The sequence below is a fragment of the Atractosteus spatula genome, chromosome 2 (assembly GCF_055471065.1).
Source record: "Atractosteus spatula isolate fAtrSpa1 chromosome 2, fAtrSpa1.hap1, whole genome shotgun sequence".
In the NCBI taxonomy this organism is placed as follows: Eukaryota; Metazoa; Chordata; class Actinopteri; order Semionotiformes; family Lepisosteidae; genus Atractosteus; species Atractosteus spatula.
Genome location: NC_142707.1, coordinates 44,833,797 through 44,856,734, shown reverse-complemented (window position 1 = coordinate 44,856,734; position 22,938 = coordinate 44,833,797). Strand labels below are relative to the sequence as shown.

Below are 22,938 nucleotides of genomic sequence, written 5' to 3'. Positions count from 1 at the left end.
CAGACAGAGTGGGTGTGGTGCTCTTTTCACTCAGCACATAATCGCTCATATACCTTTTTAATGTAATTTAACCCTTTAAAGATCATGCTCGTGAATAGATAGTAATACTGAAAATCCTTAATATTATGTGTTTAGATAAGCACCATGAACAACTTACTTCACTTTACTATACTACTAATACTTATTTTATTTTTAAATAGGAAGGTGTAATAAAATGAACCTGATTTTGAGAGAGTTCCCCACTAGAAATCTTCCACAAAGCATTAGGCTCACAACTGATGTCAATTGTCTCTAAAAGGTTCTACGTTTTTTGCAGTTCTGTGCCATTGCTTTCAGAGAGCGTATCGGTTTGCTGCTCTCATACTGTATATTTTCAAGATCACTAGAAAAAACATATAAATTAAATATATACAGATAGTGCTTACAAACCTCTGGTTATATACTGACAATATAGATTATTTTGTTCATGTAAACAATCTTAAACTTTTATCCTTATATCCACGCACAGCAACAACTTAATTAGGAGAATTTAGGACTGCATTTAAGCACTGTTGTTATGATACTCTTTTGTCAGTACATTAATAGATAAATCAACTCAATTCTCTAATGAATGAATGAATGGCCTGGTTAATCATTCACTGATTGTGTGTACTGACTGATGGAGTCAGTCATTACACATGAAATGAACCTCACACAGAAATGTTTCAAGGTGCTAAATAAAAACAGTTTGTTATCTGGTTGTAAGAAACAGCAGTTTCAGCATTTTAGTTAAATGTTCTGAGTCACTGGGCTTCCAGCACTGCTGTACACATTGGAATATTACTAAGGCAGTTTAGTGACATAAGGTATAAATGTATTAAAATGCTTTAATAATAATAATTGCTTACACTTATATAGCGCTTTTCTGGACACTCCACTCAAAGCGCTTTACAGGTAATGGGGACTCCCCTCCACCACCACCAATGTGCAGCATCCACCTGGATGATGCGACGGCAGCCATAGTGCACCAGAACACTCACAACACATCAGCTATCAGTGGGGAGGAGAGCAGAATTATGTAGCCAATTCATAGAGGGGGATTATTAGGAGGCCATGATTGGTAAAGGCCAATGGGAAATTTGGCCAGGACGTCGGGGTTACAACTTCTTTTCGAGAAACGCCCTGGGATTTTTAATGACCACAGAGAGTCAAGACCTCGGTTTTACGTCTCATCCGAAGGATGGCGCCTGTTTACAGTATAGTGTCCCCGTCACTATACTGGGGCATTAGGACCCACATGGACCGCAGGGTGAGCGCCCCCTGCTGGCCCCACTAACACCTCTTCCAGCAGCAACCTTAGTTTTTCCCTGGAGGTCTCCCATCCAGGTACTGACCAGGCTCACACCTGCTTAGCTTCAGTGGGTTGCCAGTTGTGAGTTGCAGGGTGATATGGCTGCTGGCCAAGTAATGTTTAGTAATGTTATATACTGTACAGTAACTTTATATAAAGTTTTAGTTTTTATAAGTTCATGTGTGGCTATCTGTGGCTATTTCCTATCTAAAACAAAGCAAAAGAAAACCATTTATTTAGGCATAAGTGTGGTAACAACAGACTGAATACAAAAGCAATCCCACTGTGAGTTACTTTATGTAGATCCACAGCACCACACAAAGCACTAGAAGAGTATTAGTATATTTGAAGATTATAGCTACAGAACAATGACAGCAAACTTACCTTTTACTTCTAAAACAAGTTCTGGTTTCGCGTTACATCTGATGAGGCCATCAGGAGTGATACTCCAGAAATGGGTCTCTTTCCCTGGCTCGGGTGAAAGGGTTAGCCTGCAACCAGCCATAATAATACTGCCTACAGTTTCCAAGCAGCAGTCTTCCAACATCTACAAAAGAGAAGAGGCTGGCATAAGCAATAACCCCACCTGTCATAAAAACAAGAATCTGAAATCTGTACAGTAAGCATGTGTTTTGAAACAAGGTTTACAAAGACATACTAACTATTTTAATTTCTTTATACTTTGTAGTTCTTTATTTCAAAGGGTATATTCCTAGAGAGACAGATGTGATGCAGGTTTTGGGTTTATATACTGTCTTTTTATTACTTGTGTTGGCTGATGCTTTTATCCAAAGTGACTTACATCTGATATCTGTGCCCATTAATACCGCAGGCAGTTTTATTAGGGAATCTAATTGCTCCAGAGCAATAGCAGTGCACAATAGAATTTACTGGTACTGCACAGAAAAAATCAAAGTGCCGGAATAAATTAGGGACACCACGCAAATTGAAAGGAAGGGCTTCCGTGTTGGTTTGTCTCCTGTGTTAATTAAGCAGATAGCATTCCAGCTTGCTTAGGGTCATGTACTGTGTAAAAAAGCTGAACGGCCCTGGATTTCAATAACTGTGGTTAGCATGACTGCAAGATGAAACCTCTGTGACTCTGACAGGGGAACAAGTAAAAGTGTATTCCATGCTGAAAAGAGAAGAAAAGGAACACAACATTTCGGCTGACCCCACAGTTTGTTTTCTTCTCTTTTCAGCATGGAATACACCTTTACTTGTTTCTTTGCAGCCTACGCATACTAATACAGCTACCTTCTTGAACAACTCTGAAAGAGGGGTGACTCCTGGGGTACAATTGGCATGAGATTCAGTAACCAAGATAGCTCAACTTAAATATAGTTAGGGAGCAGTGCTATCTAAGGCGATCTCAGCGTGGAGATCTCAGAGAAAGACATCATCAGCAAAGAGCAACAGTGGGTGAGTTGCAGAGCACAAACCACTCGTCCCACCTGGCAATGGACATTTGTGAGTCCAGTGTGTTACAGAGAACCCAGGCAATAGACTATAGAGTGCTGAAGAAATGTGATTTGGTCAGATGAATCACCCTCCACCATGTTCTCGAAGAATGGACATGAGAACTCTATGTTCCAATAGTGAAGGGCCTGGTAGCTCTGTAATATTGTGGGGTGCAATTTCCTGGCTTGGTTTGGGTGCTCTTAATTCCCTTAGAAAGCAAGGTCTATGATCATTTTTAATTAATGGCACTGAGTGATCATCTTCAGTGTTTCATTCCTGCTGGGAGGGGTGTGCCAATCTCCAAACTGATCAGTCATCAATCAAACCAGGAACATTATGAGCTAGGAAAAATAAATAGAAACGGGAATCTCATGCACTAAGTAGAACGCCTTTATGTAGCCTGGTCTGTTTCTGACCCTAAAATATCAATCTGTATCCCAAAATCTAGATATTCTTCTCAAGGTCTTTGAAAAGCAACTGCAAGCTGAGTTCTGTGGAAGTACAATATGCAAATGTTCAAATCCAATGACGTCTGCTTCAAGATGGGACTTGTTAATGAAGGAATATGTTATTGCATATAGTTTAACAGCAAAGACAAGTAAACAATTGGTTCATGCACTGCTTAGACAATACACATTATTATTACCTTGCATCTTAAGAGACCATCTTGATAAAACCAGATCTGTTCAAAAGCTCCAGTATCCTCCAGAGCCTGAATTCTCATCAGTTTTATGTCGTCAAGAGTGCCAGTGATTGACATCAGTGTCCCAGTTTCCTTGTTCCGAATTCTAAAGAAAACTTGTTTCTGTGGAAATAATATTTAATCACATGGTCTCTTCTTCAGGTGTTATTCCTGCTCTATAATCTGTATGCATTTTTCACTAAAGCACTATCAAGTGACCAAAAACAATGTCACTGAATTAACTATATTGATTAACTATATTGTCATATGATTTAATCCACATTAAATGTCATATCAGAATTTCCTTAATAGTATCAGTACACAATATTACAGATATGTTTTTGTGCTGGAAAAAAGCCACTGGAAAACAGAAAGCTGCGATCAAGAGATTTCCTCAGAGGATGGGTCACTAAAATTAAACATGAATTGAAAGACTACATTTAAAAAAAAATGTAAACAGAGTTTAGATCAGCTGGCACACATTTCATTCCAGATAATCTCGAGCAAAACCTAAACATTAACAACCAGTATTCTTGGCCCAAGGTCCTCCGTATGTTTTTCCTTTAATGTGTGTCATGTGTCGAGGTGACTGGAAATATCGTCTGAGGAATGCTGCACCCCCAAGAGTGAAAAATGAAAATGTCTTATTATGCTAAACACCCCCGGTGAAATGGGATTGACCCAACATACCCATTTTACGTTGGGCTGTGTTGGGAATTTACCCAACATACCTCTGTAAGTAAGCAAATATACTGTACATACATCTATGCAATTAATCAGTGGAAAAAAGAAACACATAACATCTTCAATGTCAAACACTAGACCTCCATTTTGTAATGAAAAGAAAGAGTCTAGTTATGGACGAGACATGAATTGTGAGTACATTCTGATAATTCTGTGTACAACAGACTGAAATTTGTTTCTTCTTAAGTTTCAACTAATTGTAATTTCTGTATAAAAATATTACCTGGAATAAAGGACGCAAGGAGCCAATTTTGTGCCATTTGCTGTATCTGTGCCAGTCAGGTATAACACTTGGTAGAAGCAGAATCTGACGACCTCTGTAATTGCTTTGTTCATAAACTACCCACCTGTTGGAACATTGTTTAAAGACAATCACACACCACCTCTTTACTGATCAACATTTTCTTTACTATTTATTTTTTTAACGCAAATGAGCTCAACTTCTAACTTAATCATTCTGAAAATAGCACACTACTGCAGAAGAATTTGGTTTATACGCACATGGTGAATTCCTCATGCAACTGTCATACTTTCTTCAATTCTGTAACCTCTTTAAAAACATGTATTACTTTACAATAAGAGACAATTCACATTTATTTTACCAGGAATAGATGCACAGACCTTGAAATCATTGCAATTCACTGTAAAGTGCATGTCATATTATCGCCATGGGAGATAATGTATTACTTTATATGCACTTTAAAAGAACAGTCACTAATAATACAGTTAAGTGTTACCAAATATGACATTTACAGATATGTCAAACTTCTTTAAACACCAGGGTATGCGACCTCAATATTATATTCCCCATCTATTCACAAACCTATGGATCTCTGCATTGATATTTTATTCATCCATCTGTTTTCCAACAGCATTATCCAATACAGGGTCACAGGGGGGCAAAGCCTATCCTAGTCCCTCGCAGGGCAGACAGACACAAACACAGACAAACTCACACCAGGGCCAATTTTCCCAGACGCCAACTAACCTACTACTATGTGTTTGGAGTGTGGAAGGAAACCGGAACACCCGGAGGAATCCCACATGAACACGGGGAGAACACACAAACTAAACTCAGGAATTGAACCCAGGACCCCAGGCAGCAATGCTAACCTCTGTGCCACCGTGCTACCCTTAATATTTTATTTTAAATGAAAATGATGCTGAATGCACTATGCACTGTACAGTATAACTATTCTCAATCCCCCAACAAAGGCACTGTTCGCTTGTATAGCAGAGCAAAGTCCTTCAGGTTTAATAAAAAAACGTCACTCACATTCCTCCTTCCACATTGACAGAGAAGACATGGGGACTGCATCCCGCTAACTGCAGGTTCACTTCACCTTCTTTCAGAACAATTCTCTTCCCTCTGAAGTCTGCTTTAGCATACAGTGTAATGTAAGGCTGAGAGAATTCCTGCAACAAATCCGACACAATACGAAGGTTGCAAACAAATGGCTATTTTCACAACATGCTTTTTTCTTCCTATGAGTTATAAAATGAACTCTGTGACGTACTTCCGCCCTGTTTCTATGCACTACCCTGAGCTCTTCAGGAAATTTACTATACCAGTTTACTGTATTCTCATGTTAAAGCTGTATAGAAAAGCAGTAAACAGTCCCCAGTTCAGTCAGTCCATCTTCCTTTACAGACATGTTAATACTGAACCTCAGAATCAACATCTCCAATGATAAAAGGCCATAGTAAAGCAGAGCTGTAGAACAACAACTACAGGTGATCAAATGTAGATCTAAGCAGCTTTAAATTAAGCATTATGTAAAATTAATGAAGTGTCCCCATTAATAAACACAACCTTTCAGCCATTTTTTTCTAACAAAGAAATTAATTACACAACAAGCAGAATGAAAGGAAAGTGCAATGTCAGTTACATGATTTTAGCTCTAGGGATAGGTCTCTAGGTCTAGGGGTAGTGCAGAGTAGGGGACAAGGCTAACTGTATACAGCAGGTTACCAGTATGCGTAAATGCTATGGACACTGCTATTTGTACCTCTTTATAAGGTACTTTACACCAACAGATACAGTATGCTGGAGGCAAACTAGCAAACTGCCCAGAGGAGATTCCAATGCATGGATGGGGTCAAAATATGTAAGCAAAATAGGTTGTGAATTTTTGTAACAATTTTTGTAACATGGTGGATATCGGTATGTAGCGGGATTGTTACATACTGTACACTGGTGCAGAGGGGTTGTCCTCTGGGAAGACTCTGGGCCTGCTAGTGACCAAGATCGAGCCACACTTGTCACTGGTGACAACTAGGAGTCTCTTATGGTGGAGGACCTGGCCTCATGGTGTGGCAGAGTTATCCGCTGTCTGGGGAGTGCTAATGAGCTTGGAGCCCCCATGTGAACAGGATCCGATCCTGGCAGGGCAGGAGGAGCTGCACTTATCACACTCTCCTACTCTGAGGCAGAACATCTGCTGCATGCGTTTTGTCTTTTCCAGGCTTGATTAGTGTATGTCAGGTCTTCCTGGTGTATACAAACATGTTCTTAAATTCTGAGTTGTAACTCAGCTACTTGGATTTTAGCCCAAACTAATATCACTTGTTTAGCTTCCTTGCAGTAGCTGCCTATGGATTTTAGAATAAGATTCAGAATACTGCTTCTCACCTTTAAAGGGCTGAGAGTTTTGGATCAGAAAACAAAACAGTAAACTGGTACTGTAACTCTCTATACCCCTTTGTCATTTGAACACAAGGCTCAGACTCGGCTCAAAACACCCAGAAACCATGCTTTGTGTTCTGGGGCTCAAAGAATGTGCAGTGATCTGCCAGCCTTATCAGACCTTAAAGGTCAGGCAGCACTTTCATATCCAATCTTAAAATTCATACTTATACTCTAATTCTGTTTCATCTACTGTATTATTTTTTACCTTGGGTAGTTTTATTGTGCAGTGCTTTGAGATATAAAATAATATAAATGATATATTTAAATTATAGAAAATAAATGATGATATTATTATGAATAATAATTGCACTTATAGCATACTGTATACGTACTGTGTATAATAGATTGTCGTGTTTTTAAAACCTGCTTGCAAGGAAAGGGCTAAACAGCATGTTTTCTTAATTATTCATAATTAGATATTTTGTGAAACCATATAGACAAAATAAGAAATTTTAGAAAATATACGTTGTACTTACAAAACCTGATATCTGCATGGATTGGATAGATGAGTTGAGATTGGGGCAGCCTAATGCAATCAGGTCAGGATAGTCTCCCTCTTCCAGCACATACATGTGTCCCTCGAACCCTTGTCCTTCATAGGCTATCCAACTGGCAAAAGCAGATTTCAGTCAGGGTTTATTCTCACTCGTGTGTATTCAGTATTCTCAGCACAAACAATATGTTTAAATTATAAATGATAACAGCGCAGGGTTGATTGACTTTTTTACGATAACAGTTGGTATTTTCCACAGTAAATACTCTTGCTACTTTCTTTGACAAGGAAAAGGAACAATATTCTCAATTTTAAAAACAGCGCAAGTCAGAACTTTGTTAGTGATGCACAGGTGCTTATATTGTTTTCACTTCCACTCTTTATAAGTAAATTTAGAGTAAACTTAATCATTCTGAAAATATTGGAGGTGGAATGTCATGAAACAGAAATGTAAAGACCAACATTAAATAAGTTGTATAATAACACATAAACATAAATGGTGTGCAGTCTAATTAACCCTGCTTCACAGTTTGTTTCCTTCTTAATTTCACTCCAGAATGCCTCCCATTTCATTGGAATGATTGGTTATGTGTGTCTTTTGCAAGGAAAGGCACAAATCAAGTTAAAACACACTGACATGCTCTACAATGAATAAGAACCCTAATTCAGAACTAATTATGGATTGGAAAAAATTAAGTCCTTTGTTTTCATCTTCTGCATTGACTATCAAGAGCTCTTTTTCAGTGATTGCAATTATTCAATTCATACAGTGAATGCAACACTACTTGAATAATTGACTGAATTAGAAAAAACACAACCTGTTCAAACTTACAATGCTGATAAGACTGTAGAAATATTATTTAATTCAAGGCTTAAGAACGTTGTAGTTTAAATGGACCTACTGAATGTTAAAGTAATAGCATTCATGAACTGAAAAATATTATCCAAATTTATTCAATTACCATGTATTACACAGAGGGTGTGAATAATTTTTACTACTTCTATAAGAGAATCAGAGATCTTTTATATGCAAATAGTAGTACATGTTTCTGAATTTCAGACTGAAAGGGATGAATGTCTTGTATAAACATTCGTAGAAGTCTTTAATTCTAGAGTGACATTTTATTTTTCAAATTATACATTTTTCTCAAAAAGCTAGGACATATTATAAGCCATGCAACTGTCTAAAAAATAAGACTGAAGTGGGAACAGAACAAATCTACGTAACACAATACACTGTTAGTAAAATTCCTGAAGACAAATGTTCTGATTTTGAAAACCCACCTTCCAGACAAAATCTTACAGGACCCCAGTGTGAATGATTGGGGAAGGGCTGGTGAACTGTCCTCCAGGGTGTGACAGCTGCCCTGAAAGTCAGGCTCCGAAAATAACTGAGCCTGTGAAAAACCGAATGAAAAAGTGAGCTGCTACAACATCAATATAATTTCTAACATAACATTTTCATTATCAGCTTCACAAAATGTGCAAAATTTTCATTTTTAAGCTGTTATGTTATACTTTATAATGAATAGAGCTCATTACAATAAACATAAGATGTAGGTTTAATGTAGGTTAAACCTTTGTAGGTTTGATGTAGGTTTAAAAATTGAAATATTTATTTTTGGTATGTTGTTTTTTTACATCATAATTTTTATTGCCTGCAAGGAAATGAACAAGAATTCTAAACATGCAGAAGTTTTGTACATACAGACAAAACTATCGTTATTTTTCACAGACAACAGTATTGTCATTTTTCAAAGGGTGTGACAAATGTCTGTCATCCAAAAATACAAAATCACAGATATGACAATGACTGCGCTAACAATTTTAAATCATACTGTAGAACAAACGATAGAAATCAGGTGTTCATTTAGACATCTAGTTCATTCATTCTGAGTTTACAAAAATGCCAAAGTTACAGAAATTATATAAAATAGAAACTTTGAACTGTCAGACACAATAACTTTTTAATGAAATTGATTATCTTGTTGACACATCTTAGCAACAGGACATAGACAGACAAGGCCAACTCAAAATGAAGTTCTCATATTAATTCTTGCACATGACAAATATTTCTTTGCATTGCTATGCTAAGCCATTAGTGTCTCCACTGTACAGCATGTGTATTAAAACTTGATATTGGGCACGCATATGCTTAGATAAAAGAAATTAAACCTCTTTCATGAATGATCATGTTCCACAAACTTGGAAGGCTTTGTATTTTTTATAGTGGAATAATGACTTCTGTTCTTTGTTGTAACAAAAGATTGTGCTGGTTTCCCATTTTAAGAAATCAAATCTTTTTTAAATGCTATTTTGAAATGCACCGTGTTCAAATATGTAATGTGTACAAAGAACAGATGTACTGACATTGAAAGATATTTGAAAGGAATCTTCTTACAGACAAAAAAACGTGTTTGTATGAAAACCACATTTCACAAAACAAAATAGAATTGTGCAAAAAGAGGGAGATGCTAAATTAGTGACATTTACTTCTTCCATTAAAGAAAAATTAAAAATGATGTAAAAATGGTATTTTTGCTTACCTTAAATTTTGGTTCTGAACCACAAAGCGTTTCCTAAAATGCAAATTATAAAGAGAACTGTAAACAACTAGGAAATAGGAGAAAACCCCTAAATGTACAAAAAACTGTGAAAAGGGAATGAAAGAAAGGATAACATGCTTCCCCCATATTCCGACCATCAGACAAATCACATCCCTGTCTGTGTTCTCTGGTCTTTTTTTACAATGGCCTCTTGTTCATCCCTTCAACAAGACTAGGAATGCAAGTCACAGAGCATTCTCCTGCTGTAATCCTGGACAGGTTAGGAATTCAGGAGAAAATCAGGGTTTCCAAGCCCAGCTGTTTTCAAATCTCACCTTAAAACGTACATATTTAAACTGGCATTACTCCAGATTTTATGACCTGCACAGGCCATTGGAAAGGTGTTTAAAACAAAAAAATAATAAACATGTAAACCACCCAAAAAAATAAATCTCGTGGTTTATTTAAAACAAATCCATATATAACAATTCGAGCCAAAATACTTCCCCGTCTTTTATGAGAAAAGGCTTAAAACCAACAGATTTATCTTACCAGAAACACAGGCAGAACGGATGAGATTTTAAAATTATTTGCTCCCCAGTCTTCAAAGTTATTGTATAGTCCTTTTTCTAAGACATATTTTTCTCCAGTAAAGTCAGGACTCTCAAAGGCCACCCACCTGCAAAAAAGAGGTATACAGAAACTAGTTATATAGGATTACACTAAAAATAACTAAGTATAAAAAGCTACCAGACAACATAGCTTTTTTGTGAACATTTTCAGCCTCTGAGCTTTTGCATGGCTGCCTTGAAAAAAAAACTGTGTATTGTCTAGAGAATTTCAAAGTGTTGGGATTGATCCTTTATACTTTCAGACAAAGCTTTTGTTTTTTCATTTCTCTTCTCAGTATTTCACTTTGCTTAAACCCACCCTCACCTCAGGGACATTTGGATTCCTCAGTGATTTATGGTTAACGTTGGCCCTCAGACTGAGCCATCATTACACAAGAGACATGCCCCTATCTGTACATATTCAGCAGTTGAAATGATAAAGCTTAACAAGCTTTTCAACTCAGGGAATAAACTAGAGTATGAGAAAGGACTCTCAATACAGTGAGAAGCTATCAATTAGATATTTCCTCTACAACATTTAATGCATTTAAAAGAGAACGTAATACAGTACATGGGTACAAAAGCAGAATTAGGTCAGGAATGATCATTGCAACTGTTTGCTTTTGTAACCTTAGTCAGTTAACACACGTTTTAGTCCTTACAAGAAAGCAACACAAAAAAGCTGTCAAAATCCTAACCACATCTAAACAACTTTTGCTTGTATTTTATAACATGAGTTTGTATTATTTAAAAAAAAAACATGGTAAAAAATGGATTTAATGTTAAAGCACTTCTGTGCTTGAACCACAGACCATTCAAAGATAAAATGAGGAAAACCAAGTGATGAAAAATTCATATGCATATAGAAAGGGAGTGTTTTCAGGCACAAATATTTTAAGGTAATGAAACCACTAACTTTCCAAGACAAAACTATAGAAGCGTTCTGAAAAGAAAGAAAAATCTTTCTCAGCTATATTGGTAACCATTCGTGTTCACATACAGTGATGAATGTCTACATACTTGGAGAGAGCTGTTTACCATTTTTATGTTTAAAGTAAGAACAATGTTCAGTTTGGATACTTAACAACAAACACTTAACCTGGTTTAGATGACAGAAAAAGCCATCATTAAATGGGACATTAACTGGCGACATATCTCCACTTGGGTTTCTCATGCTGGCCATACAAGATGCTTTACATTTCTGACATGCCTGTCTTTGTCCAGGTATTTCAGACATCAGGAAATGTAAAACCCCAGGAAGAAACATGCATCCCTCTCAATGCATTCACAATCTGACAGCCAAAGCATTTTACAGTATGTCTACAGTATATCCTCTCCGTAAGTATAAAACACATAAGACGGTGTAAATGTCTTTGCTCTATTTAGTAGAAATAGAAATGATAAAGGAAGAGGAAAAATGTACTTTTCTGACTTTTTCACTGGTTTATGTCAGGGTTCAAATATATTGTTCAATCATATGTATTCTCTTTCATATAAACTTGGTCAATTCTGTATAAAAAGGTAAAATTTGGAACCAAATTCTCTGATCTTCATTTGATGTTTCTTATACAAACAAAGCTGCAAAAAGTACACTGGCTGAAGAACTGTAAATAAACTCATCATGGAGCCTAGTACTGAATTAAATGTCTCATGGGTTTTATTCCTTGGTTACATTTCTCACAGTTCTAGCTTTTTTTTTAATTCTGTTCTGTTTTTTTATGGTTTTGAAAGTGAATAGGTCACAGCACAGTTCCTGCAAGGCGCAGTGCTGTGAAACCATTCTCATCATTAAATAACAGGCTCGACTGAAAGGGCAGCAATGGTGAGATATAAAAGACAATGAAGAATTACAGTGGTGTCTGGAAGTATAAGCAGGGGAAGGCCATGCCAGACACTCCTGCCCCTAATATTTTGTGCCGCGGGTGCTGGGTATTTAGCCAGTAAGAAGTGAGCTGGAAAGCCTGCGGGTGAGTCTGCAGATGACTAACTGACAGAGGAAATGATGAGGCAGGCACATCCTGGATGGAAAGTGGAACTGCCCAAACCTGCTCCAGGGGTGGAGCACTGCATTGCAGAACACAAAACACCTTCAGAGGTAAGATAACTAATGCTAACTGACACCTCAAGCAACCATGAAAGGAGAAGCATTTATTTCATCTTAAGGAATGAAGGAGACAATTTTCATTCTCACGTCTTCTTAAATTTCATCCCACTTGTGCAAGATAAAGTCTCACAAAATCAGTGAAAGGTTCACCATACTGAATCAGATTTTTTAGAAAAATTTACTAGAAGAGCAGTTTATATATATATATTCTATGAAGGAAAATGACTCAATTAAACTGTTTTGGAAGCCAAAAATAAAGCAAATAAGTTTTTCTCATTCAAACATCTTAAGTGACAATGGAGTTAAATCTTCCATTTCAGTACTTCACTATAACTTTCACCCGTTTCGAATCAAACACAGTGCTATTGCACCGAATGTGAAGTGTGTTTGTCATTTACTGAGCATCACAGCAGCATAGTGCTCAGAATTGTTGACTCACAGCTCCAGGCTGCTGTGTTTAATTCCAGCTTGAGGCACCAGCTCTTACACTCTCCTCTGCATGCTTGCATAGGGTTTAGCCTCCAATTACCTCTCACCACTGAAAGATACGCAGGCTTGGTTTGATTGCTTACTCTGAAGTGTCCCTCCTCTCACACGTGACTATTCTAATGTTCTTGTGCTCTGACAACCTGTTTTCTGAAAGTGTCAGTTTCTTTTAACATGTCCAACAGGGATTCCAATTTGGCCTGAAAACTGAAATACTGCCCATTTTCCAACACAAAGAAAGGTTACATATCTACTGTATGGTGCACATTACATTTATAATATGTTTTGTACTGAAGTATACAAGCTATTGAACAACAATAACAATAGTCTTTAAATATCCGTTTAACAGTTAGAAACCTCAGAATAACCCCTCAGGGAAAACAAACCAAAATGACAATGCCAGATTTTGGACAGCGTGCATTGTAACCTACAGGATCAAAACCTCAGAGTCCAGAAAAACAAAAAAGTAAACCACAAGGTTCAGATTCAACAGGAAATTCTTGTTCTACTTTCTGCACTGGCTGAAATTTAAAGGAACGATGCTGCCACTGCAAAGACTGGGCCGAGGAAACCAAAGAAAATGCAAGATCGGGCTACATACCACAGTAACAGCTGAATATGAATACATATTGCAGCTTCAGATTAAATCATGCAACAGTGACATTCAATAAAAAATATGATTTTTTTATGTGATCATAATGCCACTGATATAAATTATTTGGGGGTTTTGTGGTGTCACTGGGAATTGGGAGAAGGAAACATTTATCACGTATAGTACACAATATTCAATCATGCCCAAATGATGAACAGATATTATATACTGAGAAGCTTTAATAATGCAACAAATGCTACTGGTTCCAATAGAATTTGCTTACTAATACCTTTCTTTTTAGAAATATAAACAATATAAATATAAAATAAAAAACTGTAGCTACAGTACAAATACTCTTGGTTACCTAACGTACATAACTAAAACTGAGCGGCCAGTGGATCTTAAGACGTCTTAGTTCAAACATTTGTCACTAAACTCTTATTAACAAAATGCGTCACTTACACACCACTAATGACCTCAATTGACTGTGTCTTTATTCCATAACCTGTGTCCTCCATGTTTGCAATCATTCCCAAAACAGCAATGCTGCTTCCTTTATCTCCAAAGTCTTTGTCGCTGTACATTTTCATACTTGGTGACAAAAAGTCCTATGAAATGAAAAGAACACTGTGGTTAGCTTTTCTATCATAAAAACTCTTAATGATATTTAAAGCTCAGGAGACATTCTGAGTAGATAAGGATAGAACAATCATTAAAAATTAAGATTTTTCTATGTGCATATAAAATGTCAGAGGTACACTAGCTTTCTAATCCTAAACTGTACTGGCAAACAAAAGGATCTAACAAGTTCCACACATCCTAGAAATCTCTTTTATCTAAGTGCCAGAGCAATGCCACTAAAAATGATAACCTGTTCCCATAATAACAGCCTGCCTCTGTCATATTGGTTAATAAACTGGCATATAAGCTAAGGTCCCAGCAACTGCATCAGAACTTGGTTTTAATGGTGGCAAAGATTCACAGTGGGAGCTACTTACTGCACATGTGTGTAGGCTAGTAATGACTGGTTCAGCCCACTTGAACCTAACAATCACCTACCTTAGCAGGTTTCTCTTTAACAGAATAATAGGTCTTAACAATGTATTATTATTACAGACTGTTATAAGGTCAGGAAACTTTTAATTGCAATAAAGTTTTCTGTTTATTTTGACGGTTATAATAAATTATAATAAAAAATTCTATTTTGTACTTTACGCCTATTTTTGTACTTTGGCCATAAAGGCCATCCTTGACAATGGACTCATTCGTCAGGACTTACTGCCACTACAGGTCTCAAAGACAGGAGTTGCCCATCACATCCTCCCCAGTCCCTCCAGTGTGGATACTCTCCTTCTTCGAGAACATACTGTCGTCCTTCAAACCCCACCTTTTCATAACCCACCCAGCTGTAAAAGAGTAGGAAGAAGCACAGAATATCAACAGTATATCACAGGCAAAGGAGTAAATGAAAGCCAGTAATTTTACAATATACAGTACTGAGTGTTAATTTGCAATATTCAGCCAAAACTGAAAACACATGCTTGTACTCACATGTTATTCATTGCAATGTAAACATAACACAATTTGGTTGTTCTAAGAGCATATGATATGTTCAGCTAGAAAATGGAGAGAATTTCAGTACTCACAGTCCACCAAGGATTTTGATGGAGCCAACAGAACTCAATTCCTTTACCCAACAAGTTGAGATCTCTGAATTCTCATCTTCCCGAGCAAAGCTGAAAACATCTTTATCAACCTCTACAAATTCTCCTTCGAATGACGGCTTTTCATACACAATAGCCTGTAACAACAAAGATGAAAGGTTAGCTTGCTGCTAGGATATGATTCTGAATGGCTCAGGGAATTCCACTGGAACGGGCCGCTGCTTGTCAGCTGCAGGAATATTCACATTCTTAGTGCAGGATAAAAGTCATATCATAAATACTTTTTGCAAGTCTTTTCATCCCCAGTTCCACATTCGAACAAGACTTGTCACTAAACTTTCAACTAGAAACATGGTTTCTTTTGAGCCATTGTCAAGGACATGTGAATAAGTCCTGTTTCTTAGTGAATCTGAATTTGCTAGTTTCTTTGTGAACACATCTTAACGATAATTGTAAAAATCATATTATTAGATCAAGATAGATCATGCTAAATATATAACTGAGAGCTATTTTTTATTGAGATAGTTCCAAAAAATGTTATTTAAAATGTTTTCATAAGAATAAGCCTTTCATACAAATGAGTACCACTTAAAGAATTATTTTTTCATATACCTTTGGTTCAGTAGGCTTCTCTACCTTCAGTCCACCCTACAAAACACGAAACACATAAAATGCTAATGAGATAAACGACTGGAAACGACAGTATAATTACCAAATCAGCTAAGTCCTTAATATTACAGCCAGACAAAACCTGTAACCACAGTGTATAATTTTAAGTAATTTATAAAACTACACTTATAAACATCTATATAGAAGGAATACAAGTACTGAACATACATAACATGTTAAGAGGATGATGAACAAAGTCAAAATAAGTACATAGTATGCTTAGGGAATCGATTAAAATCTCTGTCATTTTTATGTATAATTTAAAAATAATTTCCTTTAAAATGTGAAAAAAAATATTTGAATGGACACCCATGTTGCTTTGTCACTGAATTGCATTTGAATCACTGAATTGAATTTCACTCCAAAAACCAAATTCACTTTATTATGCAAATGTGCATCAGTGGGGAAAAGTACACAACAAACCGAACAGTGGAATGAGTTACTGGAATCACTGAAAGTACTAATGAGAGGTAATAAATGGGTTTATAAGCAGAAGCTATTCACAATTACTAAACAATTTATACAAGAGAATAATTTAAGTTGTGTTAATCAACATTATTAACAGTTGTATCTGTTACTTCTAGTTTGCCTAAAACTCTTACTAATGTGCTGTTAACTTAATACATGACAAAAAGAATGTATAGATGAAGTTTGTAACAATCTAAATAATAAAACTGAATATAAGATCGAAGTAAATTATATACTACCGGATCTCAATAATATAGAACCTTTAAAAAGATACTGAAATCAGTTAAAGGTACTCAGAACTTATGGCAAGTCACCATTTTGAGAGGCCTTAGAGATCTGACAAATGGCTCCTGAAATCCCCATGACTCAGGGCAAGGATACTCTCCTGGCTCCAGCACAGACAGAGCTCCCTGGAAGCCAGGTTGATCAAACACCAGCCAGCTGCAATGAGAGATGGAGAGACACAGAATCACAACTGTCCACTCTACTATGTGTTTCAATTGTTACATTTCAAATTCACCCCTAACTGAAGAATGGGGTGGATTTCCAAACACCATTAAAGAACTATATGGCTTCCATTCTCTTGTGGACACAGGCAACTGGCAATGTTTAAGAACCTTCTGACTATGTTCTGATAATAATAGGTTTCACACGTCGTCCTTTACCTCTTTATAGTCTAGAGTAGGTATAAAGGCCTACAGTTTCACACAGTACTAACACCTGTCACGTTTATTCTTATTTGATGGGTTTGAACCCAAGGTCATCCTCATCATGAATAAACCCATCATGTCCCATATGACAATTGAAAGACTATCCTTCTGTGGTCTCTCTAGGTGACTAAGATCTACAGTGGGGGCCCAGGGCTCTCTTAGCGTTGGTGCTGAAGCTTTATCTTCATCTCTAGGATTTGGCTTTATAGATACTGCTAAGTGAATTAAATGTGCTTGCTAACAATGAACTGGAACGTTACTGGCTTGGGAAAAACTGAAACTTCCAATAACTGTTTTTTATATTTAGTGCAAGGTGTACATACTGTAGGTATTTCAATGAAAGGAGACTCTTCATTGCGCATTTCAACAAGGCCCTTGGCAGAACTTGTCTAGTTGTTCCATATAGACATTTTTAATCCTTTGGCTCAAATTACACAACGGTTATGTCCTTCGCAAGTTTGACTTGCATTCAGCATTGGACATACTGTCTATAACCCGCACAATATCTGGAGAACATATATTCTGAACAAACTTTATTATAGGAACATGTAATGGGTTTATTCCATGCTGAAAAGAGAAGAAAGAAAACACAACGTTTCGGCTGTGGATCCTTCTTCAGGTATGAGGACAAAAACCTAATACCTGAAGGAGGCTCCACTGCCGAAACATTGTGATTTCTTTCTTCTCTTTTCAGCTTGGAATAAACCTATTACTTGTTCCTTTGCAGCCTATGCATGCTGACGCAGCTACCCACCTAAACTTTATTATAGGGTCGGCCTTGTCTTCTGGAATCTTCATTGCTTTGTCTAGGAGACTGACGAGAGTAGCAATGGCTTTCTGCACTCCACCTGCATTCACTCAGTTTTCCTATCACACTGTCCTAACTATGATCATTTTGAAACCAAATGACTCAGCAAAAATGGCACCCAAAATGAGAATTTGGACTGATCATCTCCTGGCAGGCACCTTAACCCAGCCGTCATGTGATGTAAACTCTACTTTTCCAACAACCATATCTTTAGCCATTTCTTTTAGTTCCATTAAATAATATCTCACTTCCTGGTTTGCAGGACCCATCCAACCTGAATAATTAGTAAGAATATCCAAAATACCTACTGTACTTGCACCCCTGTAACAGATAAACCACTGGTAGCACAGCCATTCACGAAGTGCCTGAATTGATAAGTTTCCCACTCACACTTTGGGCTGTGCCTTTAGAAAATGTTTTCTTCTAATATTGCGGCAAGGATGTCTGACACCGCCATTTCTGTTTTCCAAAGCTATATAGACTCATTCATGTATAACAGCATAAGCAAGTCTGCACTGAAGGGAGCGGCAGAGAAAGTTAACTTCTTGGACATACTATTTTCCTTGGTTCCAACAGGCAGAATACCAGAAGCTGAAACCTTTCAGTTGTCCCAATCACTGTTAATCCCTGCCTAGTGAATGTCTCCCATTTCCTTTTCTTTCAGGTGATCTATAGGACTGAACAGCTGTGTCATTTTTCCACAAATGAGACAGTGCTAACAGATTTTACTTCCTCAACTTATTCGGCTTCTACAAACTTTTCAACTTTCCCGCCTAGGCATCTAAAGAGTTCTTGACACTTGAGAACACGGACATTCTACTTGTTGTGTATTTCTGAAGGTTCCCTCAATCTTTGGCAAGACTGCAACTTGAATGCTTTGGTCTTCAATTGTTTATAGCATGGCTTCATGGCTTCTGTACATTTCTAAGGAGCTTTGTCATTCGCATGCATTTACTACACACACACGCTATTGTGATTTTATCACTTGTTTTAAATATAGTACTCACGGTGTCCAAAGACTCCAAAAATGTGGTGCACACCTAATTTTATGATTACTGGAAAAACTGTTCATTACTACTGACATACACCATAATGAATGTATGCCAAAGTAAACTTGCATAGTCAGCTTGCTTATACATACAGCTCAGAAAATGAAGTTGCTTACTATCAGAATGACAATTTTTACCTGTTCAGGAAAAAAAAGAGAGAAATAAAGCAGTAATCATTACACTTACACGCCAGAATGAACCTTGACAGACTCTGTGCAAAGTGGTAATCCATATGTACATGTTTCCAAAGTGTCATCACAGTACATCGTCACAGTTCCCAAACCCTGAGGCTCTGTGTACAGGTCGATTTGAGGGATACTGTAGTCCTGAACAAAGAAGAAACAAAAGTAACCAAGGTAATTTACAAAGTCTTAGGAGATATTTAGCTCACATGCTTTTTGTGATGACATAGCTTTGAATAAAATTGACCTGAGTGTAGTACAGTAGCTGCCATTTATTTCAAATAATAATTCCAAGAGATTTATGGAAGCCTGAAGGAATACTGGATTCATTCTTTTATCTATTTTCTTCTAGAAAATGTGTAGCCAGTAATACATTACATTCTATTTGTGATAACTGTGTAATGCTTAAAGAGATGTATTCGATGTTGGAGACAATATGTTTCATCACAATAATAACAGAATACTACCAATGATGAAAATGAGAGGATGCTAGGAAGATTAGGTTACTTACATTTACCACAAGTCTAATGGAGCCGATTACCATGGGAGAAGTGGGGTCCTGCTGTGTCTCAGCATCTACCTTATCTTCACAGACAGGCTCACTCCAGACATTCTCAAGCTCTGTTGGCCCTTCTTCCAAGGCTATTGTACGGCCTTCAAAATTGGGCTTTTCATACAAAATCCAGCTGAAAACATTTAATGAAATGTTAAGACTGCCATAGTACCAATGTTCACCTCACACACAGGCTACACCATAGAAAAAAAAGGCATAAGAAAGCATCTTCATAATATAAGCAATTCCTAATGAATACTGTCAACAAATACAAATTATATCAGTGAGCTGTATTTCATAATGTGGCTTCATGTATCTTGAATTTGTCACAACACACTTAATTTACTCAAGTCTTTAAAAATCTTTTACCTGGTAAGGAAAATGTATAGGAAATACCAAAGTATTTGGTAAAATACCAGTATAACTACTGACATCACCTATGGTGACAGACTCTCAATTGTTTCAATATTATTTTGAGGGAGCTTGAAGATTGCGGGAGTTCATATGTTGTGCTGATTTCCCATAACCCCCCAAAAAATCTAAACATGCTTACAGACAGGCTTCAAGGTTAAATTAAGTCCAATACAAAAATCACATGGAAAGCATACCAAACTAGTGATCAAAATTAGTACACTCAGATTCCAGAAGATGATGTGCTGCTACTGCATGAATTAGCTGTTTTTTATGTTTTATTTTATATTATAGATGCTTGGAAAATATGATGTTGTAATTTTAGACAGACACTTTACTTTTTGTGGCTTGACTTACTAAATAGATACTAAATACCATATCTGGAGTATGAAAGTGTCAGATTCATAAATAGTAAAGCATGCCAGTAACCCCATATAATTTGTATAAATTGACATATTTGTATCTTCTGGACAAAACAAGGCAAAAAGAATGTTAGGATATATAGATAAAATCATAGAATTTAAATGAGGAAATGTTGTCTAAATTGTATAATTGTATAACACACTGTGTACACTTTTGGTCACCAAGTTAAAAAAAAAAGATTTTGCAGTGCTGCAATAAGTCCAGAAAAGATACACAGGACAAAGGGAATATCTTATATCTTTATACTAATAGACCTGAAACGTTTCTGAACAGAGAAGTTTATAAAGAGATCTGATCCAAATAATTAAAATCCTCAAATGCACTGACAAAGGTAACCCAGTCAACATCTCCTAAGGCAATAAAGAAACATGAAAGAGTGACACAAGAAGTCATTACATAGAATTGCATTTAACACTGAGAAGTGGAATAACTTTACTTAAATGGTGTGAGTATGGACCAAGCACATTAGTCATGTTTAGAAGGATCTTTTTTATCTAAAGAGGTTGTACTTATTAACGTATTGCCTTTAATTTCAGTACATTCCAGTTCACTTTATAGCAAAGATAGCAATTCAATAGTAGAAAAGTAAAAATAACATTTTAAGACAGAAAAAAACTGCCTGTATTGAATGTTAGGAAATGCCTGCTTAAAGGGGAACCAATTTCTCAGACTGATTATTAAATCTTGGTAATAAATTAATTGATAGTATAGCAAAATTTCAAAATTTACAAATTAAGTACAAAATCATGAACTTTGTGAAAATACTGTATGGTCGCTATGTTGTCGAAAACCGCTGGTCTCACTAGAGAGCAAGGGCTTGTGAGAACTGTGTCTTAAACTGGCCCTTCCTGCTCACTAGTCTCTGTAATGAATAATGTAAAGCAATGTACAAACTAATAAGTACAGATTGTGCAGCAGACATTTCACTGCAGAAATGCTTCAATATGATCTGCAAACAGAGTTAACAAGTAAGTACTATTTATCGGCAAAATCATCTTGAAGTTAAGAGAACTATTTCTATTGGATTAAAAGAGATGTATTCACAGCCTGCTTGTTTACAAGGTAACAGAGTCTGTTCAAGTCACCACAGGTTTTGAAGTCGTGTTCTAAATCGCAGACAATGACAGCAATAAGGCGCTGCACAAACCAGGAAATTTAGTCAATTTTGTGATTTAAGAGAGATAAGAGAGATCACTTTATTACCTATATACAATTTCTTGCATTAGGAATGTGTGTTTTTGCATACCCCAGCTTGCTCTCCATGAGACACACAGACAGGGAGAGAAGCTTGGGGTCAGAACACAGGGACAGCCATTGTACAGCACCCCTGGAGCAGCTGGGGTTAAGGGCCTTGCTCAGGGGCCCAACGGAGTATTATTCCTCTGCTGGCCACGGGATTTGAACCACAGGTGCAGATCCTTAGCAACAGAGCCACCACTCCACCCCAATGGGACATTACTGTGTTCATTTTACTTTATTTGTGGTTTGAAATGCACTCATCAATGATTCTTTCTAACCATGAAATATAAAAATGGTGTTCCAGTTCTCCTTTACGATAGGGATGCTCATACAGTCTCAGGTTGAGAGTTCCACAATTTAGGACTTAGAGGACCAGTTTTGGAGATTGCTAGTGTGTCATCACTGAGCTGTTGTATCACGGAGCATAAAGGTTTTATAAAATGGACTAATAGATTTGCATAACTGTATAAAATAACTTACCATCCTCTTAACACCTTGACTGAAATCACAGGTGACAATTTCATATAACTGGCATCCTCTACATCTTTGCAAATTTCAAATGCTTCCCCGCCAAACTGTGGCTGCTCATGAATGACAATCTGTTAAAGGACAGAAGATTGGGTAGGTGCGCTCTCATATAAAAAAGTCCCACAATAATCACATATCACTTCGATTTTGACCTAAACTGCATTTAGGCCTGAAACCTCAAGATGTGTAGAACTATACTAAATAAAATCTTTGTCCGGCTATAGATACAGTAACTGCATAATAATTATACAGTAACTCCAAGAGGAACAATTACTGAGATTCTACAAAGGCAACATTTTAAACTAATATACTATTTAAACTATTTTAAACTAAATACAATTATGACAAAACAAAAGTACTTGGTCACATACACTGCCCTTTATAAGTATTGAGACACTGAAGTCAAAATTGCTGTTTTTGCTTTATAATCAAGCAATTCACATTTGAGATGTACTGTGAAAATGAACATGAGGCAAAAGTATAGAATGTCACTTTT

At 36.7% G+C, this 22,938-nt stretch overlaps 1 protein-coding gene across 4 annotated transcripts in view; it reads right to left on the bottom strand.

Moving 5' to 3' along the window:
- crybg1a (crystallin beta-gamma domain containing 1a) overlaps window positions 1-22,938 on the bottom strand; it is a 50,681-nt gene that overhangs the window by 2,628 nt on the left and 25,115 nt on the right. For 2 of the 4 annotated variants that reach the window (XM_088928139.1, XM_088928128.1), the window contains exons 5-20: window positions 22,395-22,513; window positions 19,800-19,974; window positions 19,293-19,432; window positions 16,854-16,980; window positions 16,015-16,050; window positions 15,385-15,539; window positions 15,018-15,144; window positions 14,201-14,346; window positions 10,498-10,624; window positions 9,946-9,978; window positions 8,684-8,796; window positions 7,383-7,515; window positions 5,494-5,633; window positions 4,441-4,564; window positions 3,438-3,596; window positions 1,715-1,877 (exon numbers count right to left, since the gene is read on the bottom strand). In XM_088928139.1, the coding sequence (XP_088784265.1) occupies window positions 1,715-1,877; window positions 3,438-3,596; window positions 4,441-4,564; window positions 5,494-5,633; window positions 7,383-7,515; window positions 8,684-8,796; window positions 9,946-9,978; window positions 10,498-10,624; window positions 14,201-14,346; window positions 15,018-15,144; window positions 15,385-15,539; window positions 16,015-16,050; window positions 16,854-16,980; window positions 19,293-19,432; window positions 19,800-19,974; window positions 22,395-22,513 (2,017 nt within the window). The remainder of the gene's footprint in view (window positions 1-1,714; window positions 1,878-3,437; window positions 3,597-4,440; window positions 4,565-5,493; window positions 5,634-7,382; window positions 7,516-8,683; window positions 8,797-9,945; window positions 9,979-10,497; window positions 10,625-14,200; window positions 14,347-15,017; window positions 15,145-15,384; window positions 15,540-16,014; window positions 16,051-16,853; window positions 16,981-19,292; window positions 19,433-19,799; window positions 19,975-22,394; window positions 22,514-22,938) is intronic. The other 2 variants (XR_016093777.1, XM_088928134.1) reach the window with 2 other exon arrangements.